Source organism: Rhinatrema bivittatum, chromosome 17 (genome assembly GCF_901001135.1).
Source record: "Rhinatrema bivittatum chromosome 17, aRhiBiv1.1, whole genome shotgun sequence".
Taxonomy (NCBI): domain Eukaryota; kingdom Metazoa; phylum Chordata; class Amphibia; order Gymnophiona; family Rhinatrematidae; genus Rhinatrema; species Rhinatrema bivittatum.
In genome coordinates this window covers 21,882,906-21,895,814 of record NC_042631.1, presented here as the reverse complement: position 1 = coordinate 21,895,814, position 12,909 = coordinate 21,882,906, and the positions used below count along the sequence as shown (strand labels likewise).

General features: G+C 47.6%; 1 protein-coding gene across 1 annotated transcript in view; it reads right to left on the bottom strand.

Annotated features, from left to right (window-relative positions):
* Window positions 1-12,647, bottom strand: part of NRIP3 (nuclear receptor interacting protein 3) — a 36,441-nt gene extending 23,794 nt beyond the window's left edge. Inside the window, exon 1 of the mRNA XM_029582867.1 lies at window positions 12,208-12,647. Coding sequence (XP_029438727.1) covers window positions 12,208-12,387 — 180 coding nt within the window. The 5' untranslated portion in view covers window positions 12,388-12,647. The remainder of the gene's footprint in view (window positions 1-12,207) is intronic.
* Window positions 12,648-12,909: the final 262 nt, after the last annotated feature.

The following is a 12,909-nucleotide window of genomic DNA, read 5'->3' as shown; positions in this document are numbered from 1 at the left end:
GTCTCCATGATATGCAAATCTGTCTCCTGCATATTCCTTGTGGATATCCTGAAAAGCCAGCTGGCTGTGGGGTCCCCAGGGCAAGTTTGGGAAGCCCATGCATCCTCCTAACTCTGGCCATTGCTTTATTTATTTAAAATGTTTATAATTCACTTATAATAGACATTCCATTCTAAGCAGAATACAACATTTACATAAACAGTATACACAGTGGACACACTAATGAATAACCAACAAATTAACATAAATTAGCTGAAAGAAATGAGCTTTTAACTGCTTGCAGAAACATTTTATAATCATTGTTTTGTTACCTTGAGATCAGCCACTATTAACCTGAGGTCTCTCACCTGCTCAGTGCACATCAGCTCTTCACCTCCCAATGTATTGAGCTCTCGGATTTCTGTATCCGAAATGCACGACTGCACTTGTTCACTTAACTGCCAAGCATTTGACAACTTCTCAAGATTTTTTAGACCACTTTTCATTCTGTCTACTCTACTACAGGTCTTGAGTGTCATTTGCAAAAAGGTAAAAAGCTTTTCCATCTAACTCTATTGCAATATTGGGCATGAAGAGATTGAACAGAACCAGCTCCAGAACCGAATCACCTTTTTCTCCTCAGTGTGAATTCCATTTGCTGCCAGTTTCTAATCCCCCAAGGCTGCTCTTTATAAACCTCAGTATCAAAAGCTTTGCTGAAATCCATGTGAACCACATCCATCGTATGTCCTTGAGCTAATTCTCTGCTCACCCACGCACACACACACACATCAGTGAGATGTGTTTGACACGATCTCCCTCTGGTAGAGCTAACCAGCAAGCTCCCCATCCTCTCTTTCAGTCTCCATTAAAATTTCCACCACCACCGGGGTCAGACCGACCGGCCTGTGGTTTCCAGCCTCCTCTCCCGTTGCCACTTTTCTGAAGAGGGACGCCACCTGCCTTTCTGCAGGCAGACGGTACCAGAGATCGGTGAGCAGTTCTCCTTGGATGCATCCCATCCAGCCCCGTGGCTCGGTCGAGCTTCAGCTTTGCTAATCCCCTCCGAACGCTCTCCTCTGGAAATGGTGCGGTATCGACTCCACTGGACAGCCAAGAGCGGCCTTCTTTCCGCCACTCTTCGGCGAACACTAAACAGAAGTTCTTGGTTTAGCAATTTTGCTTTTTCCTCATCTCTCTCTGCCCCATTTTTCCTCTTACAGCTCCACTTTTGGTCGTCTATTTCCATGGAGATACCTGACAAAAAGTGTCGGCGCCTTGCTTTACCTTACTGGGTATTTTTTTCTCCTGTAAGTGCTTTTGCCGTCGCCTCTTGTCAGTTTTACCCGTGTCCCTGCTTTGTATGCTTTCCTTACTTCTGTATGCTTTCCTGTTGCTTTTCCGGTAACTCCTTTTCAGTTTAGCCCATTCTTCTTCCACGTCGCCTACCCCCGGGTGCTCACCCATTTTACCAAAGTCACTATTTTTTAAAATTCTGGGATTTTGAACTCTTGTGTGGCTTCTCTCCAGCTTGGCCATCACTGCGTATGAAACCAGAGCGTCTGATGGTGACCGGCGCTCAGGTGGGGCATCTGCCCGGGCACTTCAGAGCAGGTTACAGTCAACCACCTCACGCTGCCTCCATTCCTAGGCACCAGATCCGGCATGCAGCCTGCCCTCGTGGCCTCCATTTGCATTTTGTCTGAGGAGAGCACAGTCTGTCCAGTAGATGCAGGGTAATTAAAAGTGAGCAAAACGATGCAAAGGAATGCGAGAACAGAAATCATTAATAAGAGGAAGTGACGTCAGCCGACTAAATGGCTGCCTAACTACTGAGCTCCCGCTACCTTCCCTAACGAAAGCTTTCTTAAGGGCGACAAATCGCAAATTTTGGCTTCCCACGCGGCGAATACAGATAGTAGACATCTGGGATGGCGGCGAAACGTAAATCTGTGGATTTCCGCTGCTTTTCTTATCAAAAGACAGGCGGAGAGGGGGCGGAGGCACAGCTAAGGAGCGCGACTTCAGACATGCTCTCTGACTCACCAGATGGCGCAGATGAATTTAATATCGAGTCGGATGTGGCTCCGACTCGATCGGAGTTCCGGGAATGGTTCTGCAGCATTCGGCAGGATCTTAAAAGTTATAAGAAGGAGATCCGCGACATGATGGAGGATTTTCAGGAGGAGCTGCACACTATGGGCCGGCGGGTTGATGACCACGAGTGCAAAATGGAGGAACAGGTGGAGGCAACGAAGCAGCTCCAGGAAATCTGCCATGAACTACAGGGAGAAAATGCTGCCATGCGGGCCAAAATGGCTGACTTGGAGAACAGAGCCCGGCGGGGAAATTTGCGCTTCCGGGGCTTCGCAGAGAATTCTACTAGCGAAAATTGTGAACTTTTGATTACCCGTTTCTGCACTAATCTACTGACTGGCGAGACTTTGGATGCGCAGCCAGAAGGGGAGGAAATTAAGATTGACAGAGCACATCGAGCACTGCGCCCCCCGAGAGCGAATGTCCCTAGGGACATAATTGTTTGTTTCCACAGCTACTCACAAAAGGAGAAAATAGCTGCGGCTGCACGGAAACAACAGAAATGGGTATGGGAAGCCCAGGAGATCTCTATTTATGCAGACCTTTCCCAAGCTACGCTGCAGAGCCGTTACGAGTTCCGGGAAGTCACACAATTTCTTCGGGGCGCTAATATCAAATATCGCTGGTTACACCCGTTTGGCTTGACTTTCACCTGGGAAGGACAGACTTCGCATCTACAATCAGTGTCGGAGGCGGTCCTACTCTTGAAGGACAAGGGTTTTTGTCCTGCGATACCGACCTCTGGTTCTCTTCGGAAGGCACTTCCTCAGGGACAGCATCCCAGATGGCAGAGAGCCACCACTAGAAACAGCCGGCTGAAGAGGCACTCCGATACTGTTAAGCCAGCGGATGGGAAGACCTGAACTGCTCCGGGTCCATATGGATGGTTACTCGTTTGAACTACAGGCCTTGGGCTGGGCGAGTTCTCTGCTTATGCGTGCCTATGCTTGTTGTTAAATTGTTTCTGAAGTTTAATGTGATTTGTATATGTTCAGAGTGGGGAAAGTTTAGCATGTCACTGCTTATTCATTATGCTATTGGGGAAGGGGGAGCGAAGCCAGTTTTAATCTTCCTCCACAAGTACAGAGAGTATGGATCTACAGGAAGGAGTATGTAGATCTGCTATATGGGAGGGGAGGGATATAGGGAGGGGGGGCTTTGGGTGGGTGAGGGAAAGAGCCCACTATTTTCTGGCAACCTTACTGGCCTCTGATGAGGCTAATAGAATTGACACATCTGTGCAGGAGACAACGGTTTCAGTGAAGGGGATGGGAACTCCCTGCCTTAATAATGTAGCGGAGGCCTCTTTGGATTGGTTTGGATGACTACATTGCGACTAGCCTCCCTTAATGTTAAGGGGCTCAACACTCCTTATAAGAGACGTCTATTTTACAGGGAATTGGGCAGCCTTAAGACTGATATTGTTTTTGTTCAGGAGACCCATCTCAAGGCGAGGTATGAATCGCTCATGGCATCTCCCCATTATCCGCACCAATTCTTTGCAGCCAGTTCCAATAAAGCGAAATACGCAGGGGTGGGCATCCTGTTTGGTAGGCATGTGGTTTTTGAATGTCTTAGCTGTATTAAGGATCCCCTAGGACGTTATCTTATTCTAGTGATCTCTATCAACGGGGTGGTATATACCTTAATGAATATATACGCACCCAATAAGGAACAGGGACGGTTTTATGACCAGGTTAGTTCCCTGCTCTTATCCCATGGCAAGGGTTTTTTGTTATTAGGGGGGGATTTCAATGTGGTAAGGGTGCCCCATCTCGATGCATCTAGGGGCAGTGTTTCCTCTTCTCATAATCACAGAGCAAAGTTACATGATCTTATGGATACATGGCAACTACTGGACGTCTGGAGGGTGCATTATCCTACTTCAAGAGTCTATACATTTTACTCAGCACCACACTGCTCATATTCAAGGATAGACTATTTTTTTGCAGACAAGGGGCTCTTTCACCAGATCCGACACTCCGACATAAGCCCGGTGGTGTGGTCGGACCATGCAGTGGTGATACTAGAGGTATTCTTACAGGGTTATGATGCTGGGGTACGGTTTTGGCGTCTAAATGAATCCCTACTGAGTGAAGAAGATTATGTCACAGTGCTCACTGAGGACATCAAACGTTTTTTTGTCCTCAATGGGGGGGAGGATATTTCTGCGCCCATAGTGTGGGATGCGTTTAAGGCATACTTTAGGGGGCTCTTGATTTCTCGTGGCACCTTTGTCAAAAAGAGGGATACCAAAATTGCTCAGGAATTGAGAGATACCATTCGCCAATTATCTCAACAGCATCAGCACAGTGGCTCGGGGAAAGTATGGCTGAAGCTTACCCGGGCTAGGGAGGACCTTACCCGACTGGAAACCAATAAGATCGCACACTCCTTTATGCTGGCGAAGCAGGAATACTTTGAGGGAGGCAATAAGGCGGGAAAGCAGTTAGCCTCCCGTTTAAAACGCATTCAATATCAAAATAATATTGCCAAAATTAAATCAGCTACCGGTGCTATCCTAACTAGCAATTCGGAAATTCGGGAACGTTTTTTAGACTTCTACGCTCAATTATATGCCTCAGATGCTACTATATCCCAGGCCACTGTAGATGGTTACCTAGCGGATTTAAGATTGCCTAGCCTAACCGCTGAGGCGCAAACGGCTATCGATGCTGAGATTACTGCAGCTGAGATAATTGATAGCATCCATGAATTAAAGGTGGGGAAATCTCCGGGTCCCGATGGCTTGACGGCCAAATTTTATAAACAATTTGGGCCTCATTTGGTAGCACACTTGCAAAAAGTGTATAATTCTTTAAGAATGGGAGTCAAATTGGGACCACAAGCCAATCTAGCGGGTATTACGATACTTCCCAAGCCGGGCCGTGATCCCACGGTCTGTGGTTCCTACTGTCCGATCTCCCTGATAAATTTGGACCTTAAGATACTAGCGAAAATCTTAGCGGGTCGTATGAATAACTATATCAGTGATCTCATACATCCGGACCAAGCAGGATTCATCCCGGGGAGAATGGCTGGGGACAACATTCGGAAACTGATAGACTTGATGTGGCTGGTTCATGGTCGACGGGGAGATGCGCTCCTTCTCTCAATGGATGCTGAAAAAGCATTCGACATGGTACACTGGCTTTTCTTGTTTGGAGTATTGCGCAGAATGGGGTTTGGCCCGTACTTTTGCGAATGGCTGCTCAAGTTGTATGATCACCCTCAAGCATGCCTCAAAATAAATGGGGGGTATTCTGCTAGCTTTGAGATGGGACGGGGAACGAGGCAGGGATGCCCTTTATCGCCCATCCTTTTTGCGATTTTTCTGGAGCCCTTGGCAATTAAGATCCGCAGCAATTTGGCTATTCAAGGAGTGCACGCAGGTGGTACACACCATAAACTTTGCCTTTTTGCTGATGATGTCATGTTTACCGTGACGGACCCCCATGCTTCCTTATTGGCCATTGAGCAGGAAATAAGGGGGTTTAGTGACGCTTCTGGATACCGAGTCAACTGGGAAAAATCGGAGATTCTTAATCTTACATGTTCCACTCCTACCGTACAATCCTTACAACCACTCCACCCTTTCCGATGGGCTCATAAAAAACTCAAGTATTTGGGGGTTTATTTATCTAGTCATCCAAGGGATATTTATGGGTGTAACTACCCTCCACTTATTCGGAAAATTTACTTTGATTTGGATGTCTGGCATAGATTACCTTTATCCTGGCTGGGGCGCATAGCAACTATTAAGATGAACGTTCTTCCGAAATTATTATACCTTTTCCAGTCTTTGCCCATAGCTATCCCTAACGCAGCACTTAAACTGTGGCAGCGACGGATCTTTAGCTTTATTTGGAGACGGCGTCCGCCTCGCATTGGGCGGCCTGTTCTGTACCAATCTAAATTAGACGGGGGGCTCAGTGTGCCTAATATTCAATGGTATTATGTAGCGGGCCAGGTTCGTTCCCTTGTGGAGTGGCATGCGGCTCCGGCCCCCAAACACTGGGTAACCATTGAGCAGTCCCAGGTGCCGGAGATGCCGTTAGCTGCCTTACCCTGGCAGCCTAGGAGCACGTGGCGGACGTGCTCAACTACCTTGCCTACCACGCGCCATACCTTGTGGTTGTGGGCCACTTGGAAAGCTAAGCTGGTGGGCAATAAGAAATATTTCTATATGACCAATTTATACCATAATACTGATTTTCGCCCGGGGTTGCCTGCATCAGCATTTCATGCTTGGAAAGACAGGTCCATAACTCGGTTGGAGCATATTTGGGGCGGGGATAAACTTCTCTCCTACGTCACCCTTCAAGAGAAGGTGGGCATGCCAGCCACTGAATTTCTGTCCTACAAGCAGTTGGAGCATTTTTGTGTTACCACTGGTGTGTTGGCGGATTTACGGGGCGGTAAAACTTTATTTGAAGGTTTTTGTTCCAGCCCTCTTAGAACGAGGGGGCTTCTTTCTAAAATTTATAAGTTACTCAATGGTAGACTGATGGTAGAACCCAGTCATATTAGAGCATGGTGTGCTGATCTAGGGCGGGACGTGAACCTGTCTGATTGGGATCGGATTTACCTCCATATTAGCAAAGCTTCTATTTCATCCCTTCTTGTAGAAAATGGGTATAAATTATTATACCGTTGGTATATTACTCCGGAAAAATTGGGAAAGATAGATCCCAAGCATAATGGCACATGTTGGCGAGGGTGTGATGTTCGGGGCTCCTTTTTACACATGTGGTGGGAGGGGGCCTGTATCAAGTCCCTGTGGCAAAAAGTTGAATGTTGGTTAAATAAGATGCTTGTCCACCCTGTCTCCCTCACAATCGACGGAGCTCTGCTGCATGATTTCGGTGGCTGTGCATCTGTGGGGACGTCGGAACTGTGTGTACAAGTGTGTATAGCTGCTCGTTTGGAGATTGCTCGTCTGTGGAGGGACGCGACCGGGCCTAGTCTGGCTGCGGTACAGCGGAGGACTGATCAACTTTGTACCCTGAATAAGCTTACAGCGGAGAGGCGTAGGAGACTGAAAATGTTTTACCACGTATGGAATCCTTATCTCCAGTGGCGGACTACTGAGGCATCCCTGATGTCTGCTACATAGTTTGGGGTTTCGAGAGGGTCAGGGTGACCTTACCATCCCGCTGCTTACTTGCCTTTGTAGATGGATTGAGGATCTATGCCTAAATGGGACTGAGATTCCCTGTTCTGTTCTTTGGTTTCCTGGTCGGGTGTTTCTCTTTTCCTTCATTACTTCACTGCTTCAATTTGCTGTTGCCGTTGTACTGTTTTATCGTTCATGGAACGAGGGGCGGGGGTTATCTTTTTGGGGAGAGGGTGGGAGGAACTCGGGAGGGTATGAAATGATGACACTGTTATGCATATCTTTGTGGTACATGCTTTATTGCTGTATTGTTGATATTATTGTGTGTCAATAAAAATGTTCATGTTAAAAAAGAAATCATTAATAAACTATTCCGGATACTTCTTCTGTTTACCCTGCCTTTGTGTTTGTCTCTTCCACCTTCAGTGAGTCTCTCCAAGAAGCTATCACAGCCTTGCATCTCTTTTTCTGGCTGTTCTCTCACATCTCCTCCTAGATTTAAAGTGAAATATTCTAGGGACCTCCAGTAACCTATAAAGGCAGGATGGGGCTTACTTACAATCTGCTTTCAATGCAGCCTTTTGCCTGACCTTTGGGTGCTGCGGTAAAACCATTTTTCAGCACCTCGTCCTTCCTTAAAAGGGCTGTAAGGGCTATTTCCGTGCCTGCAGGAGAGGTCGTCAGCCTTGGGCACGCAACAGCAACAGGGCTGCACGCACAGTACAAGACAGCGCTTTTTCCAAGAGGAGGAGCAGCAGCAGTGCGTTTTCAACAGCCCGTAGGAATAAGATCAGAGAAATGGATTCCTTCAGGACTAAGCCATTCTCTAGATAGCCCAGAAACACCAATCCTTCCCATCCTGTCCTCTCCTACACACGGAGTATGGGGAGAGGCAAGCCTCGCTGCCTCGTCACAGCCCAGTGCCGGATACCGACACCATGCATGCAGGGGCAGTACAGGTAGCTTCAAAGCACACCTGCTCATCCTCCATCCAATGCTTACCACAGGAAAGCAAAGATACAGCTATTAGAACTGAAGAGGTGCTGTTGGTGAGGGGGGAGAATGAATCTACTCATTATATGATTTTCTGGGAGGAGGAGCAATCAATGAACAAATGTGACAACTCCACTAGGCAGATGGAAAAGGAACAAGAACAGACACGACGCTGATTTTTTTGTGCCTTGGTTATGGAACAGGGATGGTACAGCTTGGCAAGATCAGGGGACTTTGACAGCCTGACCGTAGGAGTTTTAGGAAAAGGAGAATCTTGCATGCTGCCGCAGCAGAAACCCCACCCGCCAAGAATGATCAAGGAATACGTATTACAAAATACATGAAATGTTAACAGGCTCTCGACATATTTAGAGTACGACATGAGCAGGTGAAACGTCAACTGGTCTATTTTGTCCAATTCTGAAGGCTGCAAAATGAGAGAAGAGATAGAGACAGTAGAGAGAGGGCTACTACATGGTGCTGAGTGCGCATTCTAAGCCCCTCCCCCCCCCGAAGTGAAACTTAAATTATACATACCCTAGAGCAGGGCTGCTTAAACCAGTCCTTGCAATCCCCCAGCCAGTCGGGTTTCCAGGATATCCCTCAGGATGGTCCTTTTCTGCCCGACAAATATTTGCACACACATAGGAGGTAGTGCATGCAAACAAATATCTCATGCATATTCACGAGAGAGATCCTGAAAACCGTGACTGGCTGGGGGGCTCCCCCTAAGGACAATTTTGAGCATCCCTGCTCTAGAGGAGAAGATGGAGTGGGACACGTGACAGAGGCACTGAAATGCCTCAATGGCACGAACAGAAAAAGCGAGCAGATTTTCCGAAGGCTGTAAAAAGCAAGAGGTCATGCTGTGAGGCCCAAAGGGGGTAAACTGGGGTATATTTCTTCAGAGAAAAGCTAAATGATGAATGGAATAACCTCGCAACAGAGGCAAAAATAATACTGAAATGCAAAGTTCCTTTAGTAGCCAAGAAGTGAGGTTACTATAATCGAATCAAGTAGATTCGAATATATTGCAACAGGAAAGGGAAGAGCAGGCAGGTTTTGCAGTTCTTATCTGCCATCCTGTGCTAGGTCTCTACAAATACTTTTGAAATTAGGATGTTTCATCCTCAGCAGTCCTGTGACACGTTTGTGGGCGGGCAGAGCTGAATCTGTTCACACGCACAAAGACAGTGCCAGCCCGTTCTCCTTGATAACGCCCATCACGTGGTGGTTTTTTTTTGGTAAGACATGGGATTAGGCTTTACGTCGCACAGGTTCTGAATTCCTACTAGCAGTTCAAAATTCATTCTTGCCTGCCTGAAAAAAAAAAAAAAAAAAAAGTGACTCCAGCTACAAAATCAAAATTATCCTCACTGGTTACAAAACTGGATAGCTGTCAACATCAGAATTATCCATGCGGGTCCAACCATGACTTGCCCTTTCTCCGGGGAGCTAAACTTCGCTCATCCTCAGCTGTCCACTTGGTGCTAACATTTTTTTTTCCATGTACCAATCGTTAGCATGCTTGTGCACAGGTCCTTGGGGAGTCATGCACGATACGGCAGGCAGGCTCTATGGTACAATACCCATCAGGGTTAATTAAGTCTGAAGACGATTATAATTGCCATCAATGAGACTTCTCAGGACTCAGCACCGGGGATGCTGGCACTGCGCGTCACCGCTGCTTGTCACACCGGGCAGCTATATTTGTTTATGTGCACCAACAGAAGCAATTAGGTTGCACTGTTGCCATGGCGATGCATGTTCGTAAGTTTCCAGTGCAATTAAAGAAAGGGAGCTTTTATTTATTTATTTTTTGTTTTGATTTTTACACTCATTAAAATCCTGTCCCATAATCACCTCAAAGCTCTAATTGGGGGTGGATGCATGCCATTCCGTTAGTGACAGATGCACTACACATCCCTCTACCTCCTACCATACCTTTCTACACTAGCAATCGATCCATTACAGAAAAATAAAAACCCAAATATAAATAATAGTCCACCAAACCCCAGTACGATTACCATATACACGCGAACATTTGTACATGTAAGGCAGAGAAAACTATTGGTGGCTGTGATATATATATATAGCCACTTCTGATTTTCTTCTTGTAGTGGATTGATGTGGTGGCTTTCTGCCTCTAGTGATTCCCTCAGTTTAGGTGCTGCTGGTAGACTGCAGAGGACCAGCCTGCTATAAGCTCAAGGTTGTGGGCATGAAAGTCACTCTGCTGAGCAAAGCGAGCTAATGACGATATCCTATGAAGTCTCCGAAGCTCAGTGCTACAACTTGTAAAGTATATATATATATATATATATATATATATATATATATATATATATACTTGTATTCACTCTGGGAAAAATCTTGCTTGTGACATGCAGGCCCCCTGCATCGTGCGCCATACACACAAGCAACAAGCCAGAGGCAAGGACTCAAGTGGACATTAAAATACTGCCGCAGCTTTATTTATTTATTTATAGTTTTTTATATACCGCGGCACGTAACGCACATCACCTCGGTTTACAGCAAACAGTAATTCAGCCAAAGGCTTTACAATGAACATAAGTGGAATAAGTAAAGTGCTAATTTAACAGAAAAACTAGGAGTATACATATCAAATATATATGAGTAATAATATTAACAAAAGTCTGACTTGAAGGGAGTTATTTGTAAGGGAAAATGAGGGTAAGGGAAAGGGGGGAATCATAGTAGGGGGGGGGAAGGGAGTCATACCCGCACTACTAGTCTGACTCTCTTGTCTCCTCCCCACCCCCCCATATCAGGGAAGAATGGGAGTCGGTGGGAAAGGGAAAGGCAGTATACAGGAATCAGGAGTAAGTTGAGAAGCAGAGTATGGAATTGCATAATTTACATCCTTCAAAGGAAGGCCTTTCTAAATATTATTTATTAATAACTGACCCTAACAAAAAAAAAAGTCTAGCTTGTGCACCCAAGCCTTGCATAGCAGAACGTGGGCGATACAGACAATACGAAGGAGGGCAACCCATGGTCCGACCCAGGCTAGCAGGGCCGGGCTCTTCTACGGAGGCCGTCAAACTCAAACTGCCCCTACCATATGATGCATCCATAAAGTGGGAGGGACGGTGGGTGGGCTGGCAGCTCCCCCCCCCCACCACTCCAGGAGGAAGGAGGTTGGCATAGCCTATGCCCAAGCCTTTTATCCCTCCTTCAGGTTCTCAGCCCAAGACCTCCAATAGGACTGCAGCCTCCTTGGATCAGGTTGGGAGGGGGGTGGGGGGGGGGGGGGGAGACCCCTGCAAGCCCAAGAGGCACCAGGAGTATGGTAGCTGCCCATCCCAGCAGCCATTATGCCCCCCTTCCCTCCAAGCAGCCATTGTGCATAGATGACATCACTGGCGATGGCCCTTAGAGAGGAGGCCTGCGTAGCATCACAGGCTGTACCAAGGATGCTTGGCGCTAGGTGCCTCCCTCCCCTCCCAACAGAGTCACCTACCCTGTGCCCATGGATCAGTATCCTACCTGTTTGCTTAACTCACATGGTAGGTTAATGGAGAGAACGTGGATAGGGATCACCCCGGGAATTTGTTTTACGTGGTTAAATTAATACAAACCCTGAAAATAACATCAGCTCTGCAATACGCTTCTATTGAATGACATTTCTCCTTTAGGCTCCTACAACATTTCATACATCTCCAAAGAAGCAGATCGTTAAATACTTGACGTTTAAGATGCAGCAGAACAAGGCATTTCACACACTGAATTAGACGGGGGCATGCCTTCCTGAAGTCCTGTAAATTAATGAAGCAATGCCAGGGATGGGATTTAAACTAACTGCGCGTGCACTCTGCCACGCTGACGCCCAAAATCCATCTCGCCATCAGAGCCACTGCAGACAAGAAGTCTCGTGCTCGTTTGTCTGATCTAAAGCGCATTAACGGGAAACACCCCCTCCACCCCCCCCGAAAGTAGGAAGCCTACGGTGCCATCATCCACCCGCTAAAGGAGCAGGGCAAACGCTGGAAGCGGCTTACGGTATCCTTGGAGGTGCCCAGCCTCTTCAGCCCATCCAGGGGCAAGAGGTCGGCAGAGTCCTTGTGGTTGAACTGCACGGCTTGCTTCATCCGCCGCTGCTGCTGCTGCCGGAGAGCCGCCGCCTCCCGCAGCTGCGCCTCCTTCCTGCCGCCCTCCGTCAGGAGGCCCGAGTAGAACATCGCGGCCGCTCCCGCGTTACAGAGCCGAGCCCGGCCTGCCCTTTATAAGCGAGGCTGGGCGTGACGTAACCTGAGGTGGGAGGAGCGGAGCTGCACAGGCGCCTCTCCCCCCTGCTCTCTGCAGGAGGAAGACGCCTTCTAACGGGGCCGGTGGCTTTTCAGGATTAGTATTATAGGCTAAGGCAGCGGGAGCTTGTCTCGCGCTGCCGAGTTTAACGTGAGGCAAGGGGAGGAACGAGTTAAGTTCAGAGAGAGGGGAGGGGAGCGAGCTGTGGAGAAGGGCTTGGTTATCAGGGTCTAATAGCGAAGCAGCAAATCTGAATGCTGCTTTGCTATTGCTGAGCTGCACTAAGTGCCTGTAAGTGCATCGGTGGAGCGCACTGCTAGCCGGCATTTGGACGCGTGTTTTCGACCAGCTAGCTTTACCCCTTATTCAGTAAGGGGTAATAGCGTGTCGAAAACATGCATCCTACACCCCCCCCCCCCCCCGAGACTAACGGGCTGATACAGTAAAAAAAAAAA